This window comes from Ixodes scapularis, unplaced genomic scaffold (genome assembly GCF_016920785.2).
Source record: "Ixodes scapularis isolate PalLabHiFi unplaced genomic scaffold, ASM1692078v2 PGA_scaffold12__126_contigs__length_90152505, whole genome shotgun sequence".
NCBI lineage: Eukaryota > Metazoa > Arthropoda > Arachnida > Ixodida > Ixodidae > Ixodes > Ixodes scapularis.
Window position 1 is genome coordinate 33166451 of NW_024609838.1, and position 21451 is coordinate 33187901.

Here is a 21451-nt window from a genome sequence, read left to right on the forward strand (position 1 = left end):
GCAGTGTCGACGAAACGAGTTCCCACGAAACGTTAGTGTCAATTAAATAATGTCAATACGTGTTACCACGAAAAGCGTTCCGACAAAACAATAATAATAATTGTGCATGTAAGAGAAGATGCAAACGAAAAAAAAAAAAAAAAAAAGTAGATGCTCCAAACCCATTCTATATTCACCAGCGAAATTCAACGTACGAAGATACATAGGTTTTACGGCATATTGGAGGTTCATGTTTAAAATATTTTCGGAAGCAGCGCTTGGAAATGAGAAGCGTGGGGTTTCTGTGTTCACTAAAATTGCTTCTTTCTTTTTTTTTTTTTTTTTTTTTTTTAAATGTTAAAATGCAATAGTTCTCAGAGGGCAGGCGACAGTGAACGGGTCGGACCGTGCCGTCTAGTGCTCTGCTCGGGAAATTAGCGGGGAAACGTCCCATAATGCAACGCGCGTGGTTACGTCGACGGCGACGCCGCTCAAGCCGGAAACGGGCTCCTAAGAGCTGTGCTCTAAAAAAATGTATGAGCAGTCGTGCCGTCTTTCTAAGATACACGACTTCTGTAGAAAAAATTAATTGGACGGTGTTTTCCCGCCGTATTTTAGTGCATCACACGATAACATGAATTACTTTGGGAAGACGGATGCAGTGTAGCATCCCGCCATCGGTGCATTATATACCATTTTCGAAAAGCTACGCTATATTCTGTTTCGTTGAGTCGGTAGAAAAGAACACACAGAGAAAAAGTGATGAACACAGTTACGTTGCGCTTTCGGCACTGTTTGGTGGGCTCATGGAGGTAGGAACAAGAGGAGGCGACGTACCGGTTCAAGCCAGCCAAACGAAAAAATCCCGAATGAAGCCGGAAGTAGAAGTCGCGGTCGGTGGGAATGCCCCCAAAGGTGCCCAAGTTCGTCCAACAGTGTCTTTTGGTTTTGGTCATCCTTGGGGGCGTAACCCTCACACCGGAAGTCTCTCACACCATCGTAATGAACTTGCGCGTTCCGCGGTGTCAGTTGTTCCGACATTTTGCATTAGTTCCGACCTTCTAAGGATTGACGAGTCACTTTCGAGAGATGCCTGTTAGCGGGGGGATGAAATGGTCGCGGAGGAAATTGTTCCGAACAAAGTGGTCCCAAACAAAATGGCCGACCAAAACAAAAAAGCTGCGGGGGATAAACTTTTGGCCGAAGTTACCATGTAGCTAAGCAACACAATCTACCCTTTGCAGCCCTGGTGTACGCCTCCGGCCTAGCGGCCACGCACAACGTGACACATCTGCTGAGCCCGGGAGACCACATCGTGAGCTTCGACGACGTGTATGGAGGTAAACGCTAGAACTCCACTTTGCGCACGCCGCACGTCACAGTAGGGAGCTTTAGGATACCGTTCCGATGACGATACCCGACCAGGGACTTCTCGTAGATCGCATGCAGAGCTTTGTCTTGCTAGCTGGAGCTCAAGCCTTCACTTCGAGCACGCGCTCGAAGGGCCCGGAATCCACAGTGCACGATCTACAAAAAGCTTTATTAGGGAATCTTAGTAGATTGTTCCGACGACTCCGATGACGATACCCCACATCCCACCGACACCTTTACACGTGCATCGGATTGTTACCAGGCGCCACTATCGCAGGTGTCGGAATTATCTTCTGAAACTCTCTCCATTGGCACGATGCACATGATGCGGCGGCGGAGTAGAGTGCATCATTTTAGAAACGATCTGCTAATGCTCTCTGAATTCTGCCTGCCCTTCTAAAGGGTGCTCAATGGCTGCTGTTCCTTGATGTTCCAGGCACGAACAGACTCTTCAGGGCCCTCATGGTCCCACGGGGATTCGAAATCACCTTCGTCGATGCCACCGACCTGAAGAAAGTCGAGGCCGTGTTGAGACCCACAACTAAGGTGAAACGACTGCGACACATTTTAAAGTGGCGGCTTTATATGGGTCGCCCTTTCCGGAGGCACAGTGGGGGACGGCGGGAATATCACCGGGGGCTTGTATCCCCCCCCCCCCCCCCCCCCCCCTAAGCCTTTTCGCGGCACCAGTCTGCGGATGGTTCATGAAAAAAAAAACCTTTTTGCCGTTCATTTTTGGAATGAGGCTCTCGTCTGACAAGACGCTCCAGGTGGCCACTAATGATATGCTTACTAACAAGGTGATGTTATACCTAGTATTTATCTTATTTATTTATTTGCCTTAGGCCCTTTCGGGCATAACATAGAAGGGGGTCCATATCACAAGAGCGAATGACATTTTAGCGAACGGCGACATTTGAGCGAATGGTCGTTTTAGCGAATAACGGGGGCGCGCGTTAACCCATCCGTCGCGCTGCGCTTTACGCCGCTTCGCGGCGACAGTCTACGGCAACTCATTACAAAAATATTATTAGAAGCAATACAAAGAATGAGCAAGTAGCCGTAACACACTGCGAGCAACGAAAAAAAAGGAAAGAAAAAAAAAAGGTAAAAGCCACGAAGAAATAATTCAAAGTTGTCATGGCGAAGCAAAGCATACAGAGTGATAATGACTTAGGCTTTTTCTGAGACAAAGGAAATCAAGAAGCCTAAAAAAGTTTGGTAATCCTGTATGACTGCAATGTTACTTGGTAAGGCGTTCCATTCATTTATAGGTGTATAATTTCATTTATAAGGTATATAGGAAGAGCATATAAAAATGGGCAAAGGGGGGGGGGGGGGGGGGGGGTGTACCACAGCCAGAGCTTGCCTCGGGGGCGCGTGTGGGGCCGGCCCTGACTCCACCTATGCCTTTGAGCAGGCATCGTATGATTATCGAATATCGTTAAAAGAGGTATCGGACTGCTGTATTTAACACTCCACTGTCAACAACGTAGCGCAGCTCTTGGTTTGATGTCATCCCGCACGCGACCAAGGATGTTCTGCTGCGCTAAGTAGGGTAGGAACTGTGTATTAGTGTTAGTGCAACTTCGCTGCATTTGATAAAGTGCCTAAGATACACATAATCCTGTCGCTCCTCTCGGTTTGCAGCTGGTCTGGATCGAGACACCCAGCAACCCTACAATGAAGGTGGTCGACATCAAGGGGGTCTGCAAGCTCGTGAAGAGAAAGTGCAGTGCCATAGTTGCGGTGGACAACACCTTCATGTCGGCCTACTTTCAGGTGAGCCTTCGGGGTTTAATTTCATTAAGACAATGTTAAATTTGGTATCAAAATGATTGGCAGTGAAATCCAAAGGAACTATCCTAAAGCAAGACCTCCACCCTTGTTCCTTTCAGAAACCACTCGACCTTGGAGCTGATATATCAGTCCACTCTCTTACCAAGTACATGAATGGTGAGCTTATTTGTTTTACTGGGATCAGCTAAAACCATTGCAAACTTGTTAAATTTGCACTAGAGCACTAGACCCAAAGAGGAAAGCTAATGCTCAAGCTCCAGCGCCAGCACTACTCCTCTCCATTAACAAATGGTTAGCTTTGAAGGAATTTCATGAGTTGTAATAATCACAAATCCATTTGAAAAAAATTGGAGCATTGAATGACGGTGTTACAGGTCCAAAAACAATGCTTTAGGGTTAAAGAACTTCAGGGACACTTTTAAGAACTATAATCAAGTTTCTAAATGTGCTTCACACAACAACCAAACTTCTCACTTTTTGTAACATCGATTCCTTCCAGGCCACTCCGACGTGGTGATGGGTGCAGTCTGCACGAGTGATGCAGAAATCCACGAGAGGCTACGCTACTTCCAAAATGGTATGATTGGTACTGCTCTGTTGCATCAGGGTGCCGTTAATCTTTTTGTGTCTTCCGCATCTCCCAGCTGCTGGTGCGGTGCCCTCCCCATTTGACTGCTTCCTGGTGAACCGCGGCCTCAAGACTCTTCACGTTCGAATGGAGCGCCACATGGAGAATGGTCTTAAGGTGGCCAAGTTTCTGTCTAGCCATCCGCTCGTCGAAAAGGTACTTCATCCAGGTAAATCTCAAATTTTTACTCAACCTTGTGCTGATAACTTCTATTGAAAAGAAAAGAAATCTCACAAGTTGTTTACATTAATGTTAGGCATAGAATATGCCACACTGACATAATAAAAATGAGGCCATATGGTCAGAGCGGAGCAAAGTAACAGCTTTCCCCTATGTATACTTCATACAAGTTCACTTGTCCAGTGATGTGTACATTTTTGTTTTCTGTGAAAGCATGGTGGAATTACGAACATGTTGAGCAATTGTTTTCAAGTTGCTTGTTGAAAACATAATTTTTGCTTGAAAGATTTAAACAGGAAAGTTGTGTAATCAGTTATCAGACCCTAGCAAAGAGATGTTGGATGCAACGTTGACAATGTCAACAGACTCGGCATGCACAACGATTGAAACATTCATTAATGTCGTCGTAACTCTGGCTGTTGAGAGGGCCGCGGTTAGTCTAGGGGCGATTGAATCTTGACATCAGGAAATTCCGTAATTAAGTGCTACCACATAGCATTTTCTTTTTCCGACGACGTTGGCCAACGAGTCTAAAAAACTTACCCAGGTCTTCCAAGTCACCCCCAGCATGAAATCGCCAAACGTCAGTGCTCCGGCTTCAGTGGAATGGTGTCCTTCTACATCAAGGGTGGGCTGGCAGAGTCCACAAGCTTCCTAAAAAATCTCGAGGTCATCATTCTCGCCGAGAGCCTGGGATCCATCGAAAGCCTCGCAGAACTCCCGTAAGAAGCAATGACCCCCCCCACTTTGAGAAGCTCGGTCCCACCAAGCAAATTCTATGCTCCACGTACTGTCGGGCAAAAAGTTGACAGCTCCTTGCAAACGGGCATTTTTTTCTTCTGAAAAGTGCTCGTCTGGTGTTTCGCGTTTCTTCAATGCAAATCAACTGCCATTATCATCTGTGTCTGGGTCGCACGTCTGAGTGAAAGGCGGAAACGATTCGCGAGGTCATGAACAGTTGGCCCTTTCAAAAAAAAAAAAATCGACATTGAACCAATGAAAACAAAAAGGAGCAAAGCGCCGTTAAAGGAAAAAAGGCCTTCCCACGTTCATTTCTTTCCTGCCTGCCCTCGCAAAAGCGATTTTTGCGCTTGCCTTTTACGGAATCCTCTCCATCCTTTCACCCAGACTACGGTGACCCAAACACGGAGAATAAAGGCGCTCTGTTTACGTCGATGAACTTCCCCCCTGCTGCTTTGAGTGGACACACCTCTGACGTTGGCACTAATTTGAGTGTAAGCCACCAGTTAAGCGCTCCTCAGAAAGCCTCCTCACATGGAGTTAACTTCTCGCCTGACTGTACCTCATAAGCTCTACAGCACTGCGCTGTTCCAGAACACCGACTGTTTCAGGGCTGTGATGACACATGCATCTGTGCCAGAAGACCAGCGTAAAGAGCTTGGCATCAGCGACAATCTTGTTCGGCTTTCGATCGGAATAGAAGACTCGGACGACCTGATCAAAGACATCGACCAGGCCCTCCAAAAAGCTGTGAGTGCTAGCGTGCGGTCTTGCCGACTTAGTAAGGTTCCTGCCAAATTTGGTTACCCAGTGTAGCTAGAGTAACTGAGTCCGAACCACAAGACACATAAGAAGTGTACAAGATTTAAGAAAGCTGCCCTCGCTTGTCTCTCAATAGACCCTTTTCAAAATTCAGTGCCATCTGGTGGCTCGAAAAGCAGTTTAACTTGACAAACTATTAATGGCAGTCATGAAACTGTATGCAAAGAGCAAGTCGTCTGCTTCTTGCACAGGGTTTGTGGTGACGTCAGAACGACGCTGAGCTCCGATTGGCTTTTGATTGGAAGGATAGTGGGCAGACCTCTATGCTAGATGCCTTGAGGTCTACCCACTATTTGTTTTTTTTTCAATTAACCAATAAGAGCTTGACGTTTCCACATCATCGCAAACCCTGTACAAGAAGCAGACAGACTTGCACTCCGCATTTCATCGGGCACTGGCACTTTTGTACGCGAATTGGTTCTTCGATCACCTTGTAATTCTTTCTTGATTTGTTTCAGTTTTGATGTGAAAATAACTGACCAGTATGAAGCAGTAACCAATAAGTGCCTCTATTCAATTTCTGCCATCAAAAGACTTTCGAGCTATACTTTTGTCAAGAGGTTGATTGGGCCACACTTCCAAAGTAAACGCTTGTGCAGCCGCTGTATCTGTAGTTTGTGCGTCATGCTGTACTGACACCTCAAAAGTACAGGCCTCGTACATTCTGCTTGGTAGTATCTACAACTTCTTCCTTCATCAGCCTCAAGAAGGCCACCATTAGTTTGGCACAGATGCCGCACACAGAGATGATGATAGTAATCAAAGCCGTCAGACTGAATTTCGAAAAGGGTCTATTGGTAAGAACCTAGTACTTGAGAACTATAGTACTACTACAGTACTAAGCTCGTACTGCAGTAGTACACCCAACCGACCGCTAATGTAACCCAGGAATTGCTGCAAAACATCAATGTTTTTATAGTATGCCTTGGACATGGAAACCTGAACATTACAAGAACCAGAAGTTTTTGAGTATATTGCTGTGTAACCAAATCAACTCGCGACTTATTAATCCATTTGGCAGCCATCAGCCTTGTTTAGAATTTAGCAACAATGATGATGATAACTCAAACACAAGATGATTGATAAGCTTGTTTTTAATTGAACCACATGAAAGATTGCATGGTATAGCTGCATGTTAATACAAGTTAAATTTATGACACAATGATGTTCAAACAGCAAAATTGTGAGAACATGTAAGTGGAGAATGCCAGTTTAGATGCTCATTCTTGAACAACCTTCTCTTTTTTTTCTTTTTCAGGTACAAAAGTGAGCGTCTCTCTCTGTCAGAAGAACCGGCATTAACTCCTTCCGTTTCAAAAATCATTAAAGAAAATATTTTTTTACCTGCAATATATGTACAAACATTCAAAACTTATATATAATATATCAGACCAGCTGACCATTGAAACCACTCCCAGCTGTGTATGAGGTAAAACAAATATATGTGACAACATGGAATTGTTTTTACACTTGGTAGAAATACAGTAGCACCTCATTGACACCTTTTTCAGGGGACCGGAAATAAAATGTACGATCCGGGAAAACGTAAGGAACGACAACGCCATTTGGATGGGCACTAGGGATGACAGATAGCAACTGTCACGAAACACCCTTTTACGTAAACATTTGACAATGAACTAAAATACAATCGGAAAAAAATTTGGCAGAGACACTTAACACTGCTTACATCTGGGAATCCAAAAAGCATTCCTACATGCAGCATGCCATGTCTTCCTTTTAACAAATGGCTAAGCATCTGCGTTGCTGTGCTTTTCTATGTGTTTTATTAAGAATGTGAATTTAGGTGCCGTTTTTCTGCTACAGACGGTTACAGACAACGCCGACTTCGCTCTTTGGGACAGTTAATGCTTTTGAATTAAGAACTTGTAATTTCCACCTGGCGCTTTCGGCGACTGAAACGCAGCTGAGCGACGGAGTCCTGGCCTTGCAAAGGTACGTTTACGGATGTCCTGGTTGGTTAGTCCCCGCACAATCATGCACAACACTTCAGTACACCAAAGCCGCAAAAAGCTCTTGCTGGATGACAGGCTGTAGTGCACCTGAAGGAGATCTCGGCGTGATAGGTGTTTGGACCTAGGCTTCCTTTAGACGTACTGGCAGGAAAACCAGAGCCAGAACGTGCAGCACGTCAGCTGGGCAAAGTCCTTGCACCTTCTTTTGTGCGTGCAACTAAGAACCACATGACTACACAAACTGTCAAACGAACAAAAATGAAATAAAGTGCAATAATGTGTTGTTTTTTACAAAAAAGAAACTAAAAAATATAGAGCCCTTTTATTTCACGTGAAGACGGAGAACCAGCGAAGCTGTTATCGTTACGATGTCTAGGACAATGCCTAGAGGACTTGCAGGACGACCTCGAAGACGATGCCTAGAAGACGACGTCTAGGACGACCTCGAGGACGCCACCTAGAGGACGATGCCTAGGACGACCTCGGAGACGTCTAGGACAACCTCAAGGACGTCGTCTAGAACGACCAAAGACGACCTCAAGGACGACTCCTAACACGACTGTCGAGAAATTTAGCCTCTCCACCCTGGTGGAAAGGCTGGAAAGGTTGCCGCCATCTATGAGCGATGGCGGCAAGCGGGTTGTCTGGTTGCCGCTGTCACTCATAGATGGCAGTAGCTGTCTGGAGTTTTGTGCCGACACACCGCTTGTCCACAGAAACAATACTGGGAAAACTAGCCCTTAACAACTCCTCTGTAAAAAAAACAATTATGCGCAAAAAGGCACTTGGAATTTTTAGTTCGCGCTTTTCACGGAGTTTTGGCAGGGGTTTGAAGGCCCGTTCACACTCTTTTGACCGAGTACGACTGAGAGAGACGAGATCTCTTAAAACTTCTTAAATGTTTTTAGAACGAGGGAACACACTGGCATTGTGGCACCATCTATGCGGTGACCCTGGAACTCCATTTCACAAGAGCGAAGGTTTTGCGGGATCTCCGAGGTCAAATGTGCGTAATACCCATAGAAAGGCTCGTTTACAACATTGACAAAAGTGTTTCGAGCCAAAAAAAGAAAGGATAATGCGCGAGAAATATAAAAAAAGATGCCGGACCGGCCGAGTTTACACTGCTTCCCAAAAGACTGCGCCAGTGCGTTCTCTGTTTTAAGAAGTTTTAAGGAACCCAGGTTTAAGAGGTCTCAAGAGTGTGAACGGGCCTGGGTTTGACTAAAGTGTTTTGTCTGGCAACAACACACCTTTTTCTTTGACAAGCAAAACAAAGATGGCACACGGTTTCCTTTTGTCCGTTCCATTCGTTTGCTCGTTCGTTTTGTCGCGCAATTCCCGGTTCTACGCGTGAAGGCTTCGGGAACTGTTCTCCGCCGACGCACTGCAGGATCTGGCGTTACTCCACGTCGGTGTTGAGAAACTTCTGTCAAAACTCTTCCAGCATGCCACGCTCACACCCTGTTTTGCACGTTCATCCAGCCTCTCATCTGGCAACGCCAAGGCCCAATGAGGTTGGGCAAGACCTTTTTGCGTTAGCCATGTATCGAAGTATTTGCGCGCAAGTGTACGGGGGCCCAGGACTCCATCTCTTCTACTCCGACCCTCCTTGAGCAAAACCACACTTGTGTTAGGCCTTGGGCTAGTAAAAGTAGTGGTGCTAGGCCACTCCCGGCGCTCCGTCTCGCACAGCACGTAGCAGAAGCACACTACAATCATTTTTCATATCAATGCGATTGCGCCACAACCGTAGCGGCAGACGTCACAATAGCTCTTGACGACGGTACCACTGTGCAGTTGTTAAAGTGCAACTCCGGTCGAAAACGAAACCAAAATAAATTGCTGGTATCGCTTTAGAGGCACAAAATATGATCAAATATGATCACAGCCAGTGGCATATTCAGGCAGGAGGCTTATGGGGCTTCAGCCCCCTCCCGAAATCCAGTCGACCCTATATGCATTTTTGACACCCCCCCCCCCCCCCCCCCTCTCTCCGCACCCCAAGTCATGGACATCTCTGCCACCTCAGCCCACCCCCTCAAAAAAAAGAATCTTGGCTATGTCACTAATCGCAGCCGAAATATTACGTCAATCTGAAGCCACATACTCCACTGAAACCGATTTTAAAGATGCAACCAGCTGCTCTTTAGCAGGCAGCAAGTGGGTTACCCTTTTAGTCGAGGAACACTGGCGCAGACTCCTGCGACGTCGCTTCACGTTGGAGCTGTGGTGGTTGTGTCGCAGCACCGTGGTGACGTCACGGCCGTTTGGCTGATCAGTGTTGCTGTCTTTCTAGCAGATTGTTTTTGTTTTGCCATACAAGCTCGAAACCAAACTTTGAGCCGCAATATCTATAAAACTACAGACAATATCGAAAAAAAGAATTGCACCTTGCAATTCAGGGACACTGCCTTGGCTGCAAAAAGTTGTAATCTCAAATTCGAAAACACTGACCGAAGTTTCCCTTTAAAGGGCAACTCCGCTCGATTTCGGAAGTTTTGAGATAGTGGGTGATATAAATGTGAAAAGTACTTCACAACAACCCTATACCGTTTGTCTCATTAAAAGCAAAATATTTTTCGTGCAATCTTGTTATTTACCATATTCGCAAACCGAAACTGAAACTTCGGCACAGCCGGGCAACATTGTACCTTCACCGTCAGTTGCATACGCACCCATGTGGAATACAAGGGGTCACGTGATCTACCAGCGGTAACCCAACAAAGACGCGGATGCGAGGGGAATGGTGAGGAGGGAGGAGGGAGGGCGGGCCTAGCCGCTGCGGCGAACAGGAATGCAAGCAACGACGAAGCAGGCTATGTAGGCGGCAACCCAGGCGACTAGTCTGATCCCGTACAACTCTCTCTCCCTCTTTTTGTTTCTCTTGTTCGCGTTAATTTTTTTTTTTTTTCTCTTTTTCTGACTCGCCTCTTTGCTTGCTCAGACCTGTTTTCTTGGTATTTTCTTTTCCAGCTCTCCCCGGAAAAGAAAAAACCAAGAAAAAAAACTGCGTATGCAACAGACGTCAGCCACAATGGAAATGCAACGTTGGCTGCGCCGCACGTCGCCTGCTAAATTAGCGAATTTTGGTGACTTCGCGCATCTTAGTTTTTGTCGGCCGGTTTAGCGATCTTTTAGGTGGTATTACGTTATAAAATTTGACATTCGGTCTCTCTAGATGACACTAAAGAGAGTCGCAGTGTTTTCTAGCAACCGAGAATGAAGCGGGGTTTCCCTTTAAGTGGTTTGGTCGATCCTCGCTGTCCCTCTTCGCTCCCTCCGTATAAATGCTCTTGGGAGGCGCACGATCTGTGGACGTGTCGTTACGCAATCAATTCATCCGCGAATCAATCCATCATGTGAACCGGCCAGCAGCTTTTTGTGCGCAAGAACCGGGAAAGCAAATGCACTAAGCAGGAAATTAATACACATGTTCCTACCAGGGCTCGGCCGGACCGGCGCTTCTGAACGTAAAAGCCGGGAAAACTCCAGAACTGGGAAAGTTTCAACGAGGTTCCACTGTACATTCCAAGCGTTAGCTCTTTTCCCAAAGCTATGCAAGCGCGTCGATTGCTCCCGATGCGTCGCCACGGGGAGCTTTTTTGAAGAGTGGTTGTCGTGTTAACACTCCAAGAACAATGTGGCCTTCCTTTGAAAACCAAGCTCGCTACCAAATACTGTGGCCACAAACTCCATTGCACTGTCCACAACAGTCTTCTCCACATGTTTCGAGTAACAGTGTTTCAGATCGACACACGCTCAATTAGCAATATAAACTGGCCTGCTGTCTCGTGCTAGCGCTCGGTAAATGCGGCGTGCACCGCCTGCAGGATCTCGGCTGCGTCCTCGACCGACGTTTCCGAGTTTGTGAGGTGGAACTGGAGACTTGTGAGCATCTGCAAAACAGATGGCAATCTGTGACACAACTTTCCTAGGCTATGCAATCTTATGTTATGCACTGATATAAGTACACATCTGAAAGCTTGCACATTACCACCCAAAAGTCTTTGACCACGACTATGATGTTCCCACGGCACAATGATCCGCCTTAGATCAATCGGCAGAAACATTCATCAAATAGTGCAACCCTTTAAAAAAAAAATAAAGTGCAAATTGCCATAAGGGCAATTCGAGGTGGTGTGTTCATTATATACTTAAGTAAGCAAAGGCTTCAAGAGAGAAACTTGGAAGCAAATTTTAAAGAAAATTTTGTGAACAGAGGAAACAAAATGCTACCGACTTGTCTGGTAAGTGTTATTTCCCGTCACTGCAACAGGAAGAGCACTGCAACTTGTAAGCTAAATGCCTTCATGAAATCTACCATTAAAAAGTGAAAAAAGTGAAGTCTTTGTTTTGTGTAGTGATTCACTTATGTAATGGAAAAATATCTCTCGTATAGTGTGAAAGCAAGATATATGGCAAAATCTCGGTTACTTGCGGAGTGCACTTAGACCATTTGACTTGGGCAACTGTCCATTGTAAGGCATGTGGGAGTGGCAACCTCAGCTAGACATTCCATCGAGGTATTCGATCCACAGCTAAAATTAGCGTTTGAAACATTGCTTGAAACGTATTACATCTGAGAGCCATTTTTACCAAGTCTGAACATGATTGCTATGCCATTTCAAGACGTCGTCATGAAAAGACCTCATCGCACCCCGTCCGACAGTTCGGCTGCACAGACCAAGTGAACTTCTTAGCCGTTTCAACTTTTGGGGGAATGTCTGATCCTCGACTGCTTAATTGTAGTCTCCAAAAATTGCATTTGTTGCCTTCAAAATCAAGTTTCAAAGACATAAACAAAAGGGGAGCAAAATTCTGAAAACTTCAGTGCTGCCATCTCTTGGCAGAGCTTCACGCTAAACCACGAGCGAGCCTGGTTCATCTAAGACGGCCCAGTGCGTGAACCAGGGAAAGCAGATGAGCTACGCTTGTGCTGAATGGTTAAGGAGTTAACAAATTAACGGCCCCTCAGAAGCGCGCCGCAAAAGATGCATGAACACGGATGGCTGCATACCTTGTCCAAATAGTGTAGAGGCGGCAACCACGGGTAGGCCTTGGAGAGACCCACTCTTGCTGGGTTGCCGGATATCCGTTTGACCAGGTCGTCGATTCTCCTTCTGACCTCCACGATACAGGAGGTGTCCGTCTTCAGGAGCTTAGGGCTGAAGCCGTAAGGCACGGAGCTCCCGCTGCTACTCGCATTCACTGGGAACGAGACGGAAACGGGCTGTGGTCGTCGGTGCACAAAGTTGTTCATTTTGTTGCAGCGATGAAACGGTACTGATATCGCTAGTTTTCGGCAAGGTTTCCGGCCACTCGATGGTGTGTGGAGCAAACCCAGCATTGTGAACTGCGAATTCAAGGACTTGCTAACTCATACCTGCCAAGTTCGGAGAAACCAAATCTAGGAAAATTTCTACGCGTGATGGAGGGGGGGTGAGGAAAGAAGGGGGGGAGGTTGCAGTTATTTAAAACGAAATATTGACAACAAATGTACATGAAGACAACTTCATTACATTTATGTTGTACTGCTCATCCTAGCGAGGAACAGTTAGTCTTCGCTATCAATGGGCACGTTAAGTCAACGCTCCTTTACTCCTACTCCGAGCGCAGCAACTAAACGGCGCATAGCGTACAAGAGCGCGACACACCGAGGCTGCGTTCCAAACCTACTTGAATGGCTCCGAGTTGCCCTGGCGGATTATGTCACGTGACAACAAAAAATAGAGAAATGTTGGACTTGGATAGGTTTTCGACAACCACCTTTACCCTAGAGTTAAAACGAGTAAGTTTAGGAACACGGCCAGAAACTATCAACGAGCCACACGAGCTCCTTCCGACCGTGAATATAGGTGGCAGAAGCCGAAAATATTTCGAAGATATATAATTAGGCCCGTGTGGAGCGGCAGAGTCTAAAGCAAAAGAGACAGCAACGTTATAAAGTTTCTACAAATGCTTTAATATTCCTGAAAGGTTTGAAGACTCGTTTCGTGCACATACGTGGAAGCTGGAAAGATTACCTTGGCCGATCTATTTACTGACCACGCATGCTGTTCCGATTTAAATTAAAGACAACATTCTTGAACCCGCTTGTCGACGCAGGAAACCCCCAAATTTGTCAGAGATTCCCTCGGTCCGTCGGTTCCGTCTCACAGCGAGACGCAGCGAGACTGACACCGTCGTTCGATAGCACGTCAATTCGTTTTTAGGTGGTATGCATGAACAAACCTTTCCCGCAACGCTAACTGGTGTTTCGGCTTTCCAATCTAAGTATCTTTATTCGCTGCGGCTGGGCTAAGCATTCTAAGCAGGGCAGCGGCCTGACTGCCTTTTCATCACACCTTTTCTGTCGCCGAGCTATCAACACCTCGTTCGATAGATGAATTCATTTTCAGGCAAGATGCACGGACAAACCTTTTCTTCGACACTCACTGAAGTTTCGGCTTTCAAATCGAAGTATCTTTATTCGCTGTGCTAAGCATTATAAAACGGACAGAGCGGTCCGAATCTCCTCATCTCGACAACTTTTCTGTCGCTGTGCTATCGGCACGCTACCGTTTGACAGATGAATTTCTTTTTCAGGAGAGATGCACAAACAAACCTTTTCCAGAACGCTAATCGCTGTCTTGGCTTTCAAATCAAATTGTTCTTACCGGCTGAATTAAGCACTAATCAACTGAAAAGGGGCAGCGGTCCGGCTACGCCTCTCATCTCGACGGTCTCAACACCAGCGCAGCCATCTTGTTTGTTTACACGACGTCACGGAGCGCGAAGGAGTCACTCGCGCTCCGAGAAATTTTCGGACAGGAGTGCGCGGTGGCACTCCTGTCCGTTTAGTGAAAGGAGTGCCAAACTCTCGCGCTCCGGAGCACGGACTTAGTGCGCCCAATGCAGCCATTTGTTGCGATGGCAAAAACTCGTGTAAATGCGAGGAGAGGGGGGGGGAGAATTTGCGTTTTCTGGGAGATATTCCTGTCAATCGTAACACCATACAAATTGGTCAAATTAGAGAATCTCCCCGGTAACAAAGGAGACTTGGCAGGTATGCTAACTTGCGCTTCTACTGCAGAGACACTACAAGTTACGACAGGAAACAGCAAAAAGGCACATTAATCATATGGAGACTCTTGGCTGTTGCAGTCATTACGCACGAGATCGCTGGTCTCAATTACGATCTCGTGCAACAAATATTTTAAATGGCTCGCACAACATCTCCTGTTCGTTGTGGTACCAGGCACATTGCTTTGCTATGTGTGCCTTCTATAGTGTGCAGCAGCGACTGAGTAAAGCGTGCTAGATAACTAGCACGAAGTATGTGCACGAGCCCCTTACTTTACAGCCCTCAATTTGGGCTACTTTGAAAATTCCATCAGGCTCTGGAATGCATGCATCTCGTACAGCAAGCTTCGCTCGGCTAACTAAAAAAAATCTAAGTCTTTAGCGAATTTCCAAAAAACTTTGTGACAGAGAAATTGTAATTAAACAGCACAAAACGTCTTCCGACTAATTTTTGAAAAAAACTTTCAGGCCCATTCACACACTGGTGTTTGCTTACGACTGAGTTCTCGTTATCTCTCGCAACAAGCCAACACACTTAAAGCCCCTTCATGTTTCGAAAATAGCGCAAGGTGTGTAGATGCACGAGGCACGTGCAATGTGCAGCCCTTGGGGAGATCATAGCAGCACAACGCAGCACTGAGCTAGATTTCAGACGTTATGTTCTTCCCAGAAGTAACGTACGGCACGCGTCTCGAGCCTTTCCACAACAACGAATGGCGCCATGTTTCCCAGGATAGAAGGGTTTTAGAACACACCGGCACGCAGGCGCCATTTGTGAGGCAACCCTGGAACCGCATTTCACTAGGGCGAAGGTTTTGTAGCATTTGCGAGATCAAATGTTGACTTCACCGTTGACCGGGCTTCCCGATATCCAAAGTTTTGCTGCGGCAGACGCCATGTCAACTTCCCGACAAGAGCACTCACCGGAAGCGCCGTGGTGGCCGTCCCCCACGACCCACCACTTGGCCTTGGTGACAAGGCTCTTGGCGATGGTGGCCTGGGGTGCGGCGGCGTTGAGCGGGAGGTAGGGACTCAGAATGGCCGCCACGAAGGGGCGCCCCTGCCCCGAGAACATGGCCTGGTAGTCTCGCTGGGTGGTGACGTCCCGCACCGAAGGGTTGGGCACGAACGTCGGGTGCGAGTGGTACCAGCCCACCACGTCGTAGCCCTTGCCCATCAGGCACTCCATGGAGAGCGTCTGCGAGACTGGTGGCATGGGGGGGTCAACGTCTCAGACCGCAAAGGAGTTGCGGGCACCGTGCCAGGAATGTGCGTATGACTGGCGCGATTTACTGCGTCTAACGTCTGCCCAAGTTCCGTCCAGTCATGGAGGTAGGAAGCTTCTAGAGGTGACATGAGGCCACCAGAGGCGATGCCAGAACTGCGGTGAAACACGCAACCAACGACAACCAAAACCCAAAAGACGCTATTGAATGAGAAGGAGAGCCGACTTGGCACCAACGGCTGTTTCGGTGGCTCGAAGGTGACCGAAATAGCTGTTGGCGCTTTGGGGGCATGTGGTAGCCTCGTGTTTTTTCCAGAAGCTTCCTACCTCCATGGTCGCAAGCGTGCGTTGTGTCCGATCGTTGCGGTACTTGAAGGCCTCGAGTGTTTCCCGTAGGCCACGGCCAGAAGGCTGCGTCTTAATGGGCAAACAAGATTCTCTAGTGCCGCAACCGTCTACGGGCATGGCCGACAGAGATTACGGCAGCCACTACTTTAGTGGGTGACTGCAGCTATCGTGCCTGCTACACAATTTCTTGTTTCTTTTTGGACACTTTGAATGCATTGAGGATGCTCGATGGGTAAGCAGACGAGCCAGAGATGTTTTTCGGTACAGTGGGGAGAGCATTGCTGACTTAGAGCTACTGGATGTTTCGAGAGTGTCTCGTCGAATCCGTGCGCCAAGGACAAAGTCCACCGCAATCATTAAAATGAGTCCGTCGTGCAATCGCATAAGCCAAACTGAAGCAATGGAAGGATACTAAATATTCGGTTTCCAGACCGCAGCGGGCGCACTGGATCAACCAGAGCCCCACATCCGTCTGCAGTCTTAACGCGGCTAATGGGGACCGGCCATTACAGCTGTTCTGTGTAATCCGGTAGAACCCTGTCATGAAAGTGGGCACAATAAAGTCGCACGCTGAGTCACTTGCATCTCTAGCCACTTGTAACATCTATCAAGATGCACTGCATGACACTTTGTTTCAGGAAATGTTCGGCCTGTGCATTTAGACGTGCTTTACTTTGGCAGTATGTATTTCTTCCTTGAAGCTGCACAAGCTTGATGGAGAGAAGCAGAAAACAGACTTGTTCCTCGTCCTTTCGGATCCTTTTTACAGCAATCTCCAGTTGCCTATCTACATTAGCTGCTTTGTATCCCAAACCAGGCTCGCTGCACTGAAATACATGCTGCAAACCCCCTATAGTGGCTTGCTTTAAAATCCTTAAGGTGGTGCTTATATTGCTGCAAGGTGACACTAGTCTTCTGCTGCGCCTCTAACTGTAGGATCTGCCCATTTAGTGTGCCCTACCTCGCCTTAGCATCCCTCTTCAATACAAATGCCACCTTTCACTCCCACTCCGACTTACTCCACGGCCCTCCCACATCTTTTACAATGAATACATGCCGAGAAGCCAAGGACCCCTGCTCTTAGGCCCTACTTGATGGTTTTCACCTAAAGCCACACCAGAGTTCATGCAATACAGCAAATGTGAGCAGAAGCTTGGAGACTCAGTGCGGAGTGCAAGTTCGTCTGCTTCTTTTGTGGGGTTGCGGCGACATGGGAACGCTGAGCTCTGATTAAAGGGCAGTGGGTAGACCTCAAGGCAGCTTGCCTTGACATATGCCTTGACGTATATCTACCCACCACTTTTCAATCGGAGCCAATCGGAGCTCGGTGTTCTGAAGTCACCACAGCCCCTGCAAAAGAAGCAGACGAACTTGCGCTTCGCACTGAGTCTCCAAGCTTCTGCTCACATTTGCTGTATTGCATGAGTGCTGGTCTGGGTTCAGGTGGAAACAATTGAGGTGGAAACCACTGCCAAAGAGGCAGACGAACGTGCGCTCCACTTCCATTTCGGTGGCCCCATGTCGTCCGCTACCCTCACCTGAATCCATCTCGCACTCCAGGCCAGTGCTGACCGAGTCGCACGGCTCGGCCGCAGACACGACGAGGCAGCTCCGGTGCTCGTCATAGTAGCCGCCCAGGAGTCCGATCACCTCCGTCTCCAGGAGGTGCGAGTGGATGTCCATTTGCAGCAGGGCAGACACGCAGACGTGGATGCCGAACGGCTCCTGCACAAAGACCCCGTCTTCGACGTGTTCGATCACCGAGGATCCGCGCGGTTACGGCACCCCGAACACGTTTCCAACCGGTGCGTTTACTGCGTCTTCAAAGGTAGCCCCTCTATCTTGGGGACCATTTTTAATGCGCAGGCGGGATGGGACGGTAAACGTGCCGGTCCGAGACGCGATCCGGGCAGCGTAGTACGGTCTCGCACTGAGCGTCACCTGGTTATCGTCGTAGGTTCTGCAAGGAATGAGCTTGAAAGGGTTCTGTTTCGGCTTGGGGATTTTGGCTCTGGAACGGACAAGGGTCTGCGAGATGACCCCGCCTCCCGAGTTGTGTTCCACCGTGACCCCTCCTCCCTTGACGTCGACGTTCAGCAGAGCACCTTCAGTTTAATATCGAAAGGAAAGTGATGTCACTGAATGTGAAGCATGCACCGAGTGCAAAGCATACACTAGGGGCATGCTTTGCACTCACTAGGGCATGTTCGGCAGACAGTTATGCATCAATGGATGGCTTGGATCTTCGAAATAGTGCTTAAACTGGAAGAGGACTTTAGTGAGAGGCAGGAGTGACCTAGGGAGGCTCTGGAAACACTCGAGGGCAGCCTGGCGGTGAACAATTGGGTTCCTAGGTACCCGGCTCGAGAACCCACGCTCTGTAAATAAACGGCCTCCTCACCAATGCTTGCTGCTCTCTTTCGCTGCGGCCTTTCCACCTCTGGCAAGGGGTCTTTCCGCTTGGCGGCCGCTTTAGTTTTCTTCGACGAGGAAGGGGCTTTCTTTTTCTTGTATGTCACTTGAGCTATTAGGCAATAGAGAGTCAAGAGCCATCGATGAGAAACTGATTGCATCACTTTGGCTAGAGAAAACGTGCAAATGAAGAGGCACTTGCAGCATCCAAAGTTGATGGCAGCCGTCTGCTCAAGGTAGTCGTGGATCCTTCCGATGCAGTTGACATCCCCACAGTTCTTTAGACCCTGCCTCACCGTAGTCTTGTTGAGGTACTTTGGCTTCTGATTCGCCCAGGCTTCAAGAATGAAGTTTCTTATCTTCAGATATCTGTGGAGAGGCACACTTTCTTCTTACAATGTGGTAATATACGAGCCCACTAGCATGACAAAGTGATGGCAGTTAACAAAGGTCAGTTTCTGCTAAGATCTATGTTCAGGGAGATGGGGAAACCTCTCAACATTTTCATTACTGTCACAACGCTGCAGAAAACATGGTGATAGTGACTGGTAACCAATGTTTATTCCTGTGCAGCTTGCACTTTATATAGAAGCCAGGTGAAAGAGGAGAGGAAAAGGGAGAGGGTAGGCAGAAAGATAAGATGGCAAGCGCCAACGTGCTGGTTGCACTTGGCCGATCTGCAACAATTACTGCTTTGATCAACTTTGGCCTCAGAAGATTCAGGTCAGTATATTGATAGGGTAGCAGAACTCAAAATGAAAATAAAAAGGAAATTCTTCCTGGCTTATGACACATTCCGGTAAAATTTTACATACCTCTCTGGTGTCTTAAACTGGGATATACCGTTGAAGAACTCGGCATGGATGGATTTTTCTTCTTCACTAATTGAAGACTCATCGACGACAACTTCTTGCGTTGGAACGTCGGACTCTTCACCAACGGGAAGTTGTTCTTCCGGCTCTTCTTTTGTGGAAACTTCGTCATGTTTGGAGGCTTCCCTGCCAGCCTTCGGAAGACTCGCAGGGCTCTCCATTTCAAGGTCAGCAAGACTTGGTCTCTGTTCTAGATGAGAGACGCCTACGGAATTACTTCTGTCGTCGTCGTCATCGAAACCCCTAGTGTCGCAATCAGTGTCCACGTCTATGTCAATGTCATCTTCCTCATCTGCAGACTTGTCAATGCTCACAATCTCACTGTCCGGGAACTTGTTCTTGAGCGTCTCTATGGCTTCAGCCTCCTTCAGCACGATGATGTCCTCGGCTTCTACGTCGGCCTGGGCCTTGGCTTTGACACCAGAGGACTTTTTGGGAGACCGGACAGCTTCCCTTGCAGCCCCCGAGTCATCTGCAGCGGCATTCTGATCAGGCTCTTGACCTTTGGCAGCCCGAGTCTGAAAGAAGAATGATCAAATTTGCTCAGGTGAATATGAAAACGAAAGAGGGACAAGAAGGAATATACAGACAACGTGGGGCCAGTGGTTTGCGGGCCCCAAATGCTTACATTTTTCTTCAGTAAGTAATGAGCGTGAGTCTTGACTTGAATGGTGTTCTTGGTTTGAATGATGGCGGCGATTTTGCTCCACTTATTTCCGTGCTCCTTCTGCAGAACGAGAGAACTAATTGCAACTCTGATTTGTATGAGCTGGCTTAGATAATGGGCATGTGGAAAGCAATGCAGAAAATTGGCACAGCATCAGAGCTAAACAGGCAAAGTAAGTACATTTGATCATCGCTAGTAGCCTATGCCTCACTTGTGTAGTTAAAACTTGGGACTCTTAGGCTAACGGTAAGCATGTATATGTACTACACGAAGCTGTCTTATAGCTTCTAAACAACTTGCTGATATATGCAAGTAGGTTACATGCTCTTGGCATTTTTTTTTTTATGTGGAGAATGGTTATTCCCTCTCTTGAGTGAATTTCTGTTGGGCAAATGGTCGCACAGGACCACTCTACAGTGCGTCCCTCTCACAAATAATAATAAAAAAAAAGATTAAGGATTCTTGCCATGCACTGTATCAGCTGTGCCTCCTCTTCTGTAGTCCATCGCTTTCGGGAACTTGAAGTGGTATTTGTTCGTGGCGAGGAGCTAGACGATCCAGCTCCGTCGGTTCTAGAGATTATGAGCACACAAAACGTAAAGGGAGAAGGGATGAAGACCTCAACCAAAAACAGGCACGAGCGTCTAATTGGGCATACCTATTTTGTGCCGGCGAATCGCCTAAATGGTTACTTCCGACCTCAACATCGGTCGTAGGATCCAGGCAAGCTGGTATCTGAAACATGAGAGCGGGGTGACCGTTTTTTTGGCTGATCGAAGGGGTGTACTTACTTGCTCGCGCTGCAAACATCGGTTTGTAAACAACACCTGACGTGCATCCACTCGCCACAACGGCTTGAATGTCTCGTCAAATTCGAGCAAATCGTCACAGGTAGAGTCCCTGAACAACCTACAATTAAACAACCGTCATTTAGCTCAGATAACTCTGCAAATAAAAATGAAGCGAAAAGATGCAAAAGCTTGGGTTAGCTGCGGGTGAGAATTTCAGCACATGCCACTGGCGCAGCTCGAATGGAAAAAAACCGTACTCACGCAGAATCGGCTTGGAATTCGCTTTCAACGTCGACAGCGTCCCAGGAACGAATATCGGTTTCATCAAAAGACGCCATAAGCATTACATACACACGAAATGAAAAAATAGAAAACTTCAATTTTCATGTCACACAAACGTCAGACGACAGAGATCCCAAAGTCGATGTCGACCGTGTGTTCGCTAGCTACTTTGCTTGCTACATTTTTCACGCTACGTTTTTGATTGCATTACGTCACCAGCGGCTTTATCCAACGTTGCTTTTACCTCTTGGATAGAAAATTTTAAAAAAATTGTTACAATAAATATTCAAGACTA

The 21451-nt window shown here is 47.3% G+C and overlaps 2 protein-coding genes across 4 annotated transcripts in view; one reads left to right on the top strand and one right to left on the bottom strand.

The window, feature by feature from the left end:
- Positions 1 to 6871, top strand: part of LOC8031431 (cystathionine gamma-lyase) — a 29218-nt gene extending 22347 nt beyond the window's left edge. Inside the window, exons 3-11 of the mRNA XM_040214154.3 lie at positions 1224 to 1319; positions 1787 to 1896; positions 3001 to 3132; positions 3249 to 3306; positions 3650 to 3727; positions 3795 to 3947; positions 4506 to 4680; positions 5311 to 5449; positions 6780 to 6871. Coding sequence (XP_040070088.1) covers positions 1224 to 1319; positions 1787 to 1896; positions 3001 to 3132; positions 3249 to 3306; positions 3650 to 3727; positions 3795 to 3947; positions 4506 to 4680; positions 5311 to 5449; positions 6780 to 6791 — 953 coding nt within the window. The 3' untranslated portion in view covers positions 6792 to 6871. The remainder of the gene's footprint in view (positions 1 to 1223; positions 1320 to 1786; positions 1897 to 3000; positions 3133 to 3248; positions 3307 to 3649; positions 3728 to 3794; positions 3948 to 4505; positions 4681 to 5310; positions 5450 to 6779) is intronic.
- Positions 6872 to 10141: 3270 nt separating this feature from the next.
- On the bottom strand, positions 10142 to 21362 carry LOC8031430 (histone H2A deubiquitinase MYSM1). Of its 3 annotated transcripts, none has more exons than XM_029988611.4 (13): positions 21136 to 21362; positions 20911 to 20992; positions 20742 to 20818; positions 20550 to 20655; positions 20045 to 20143; positions 19360 to 19934; positions 18747 to 18913; positions 18534 to 18656; positions 18074 to 18237; positions 17671 to 17857; positions 15484 to 15765; positions 12515 to 12705; positions 10142 to 11393 (listed from the first exon to the last, which is right to left on the bottom strand). In XM_029988611.4, the coding sequence occupies exons 1-13, from the start codon at positions 21216 to 21218 to the stop codon at positions 11292 to 11294; spliced, it is 2238 nt and encodes a 745-aa protein (XP_029844471.2). In that variant the 5' UTR covers positions 21219 to 21362; the 3' UTR covers positions 10142 to 11291. The 3 variants fall into 3 exon arrangements, with proteins under 3 accessions (XP_029844471.2, XP_029844470.2, XP_040358256.1); XM_029988610.4 differs by having other exon boundaries at positions 10395 to 11393; positions 20875 to 20992; positions 21136 to 21312; XM_040502322.2 differs by lacking the exon at positions 20911 to 20992 and having other exon boundaries at positions 10648 to 11393; positions 21136 to 21312.
- Positions 21363 to 21451: the final 89 nt, after the last annotated feature.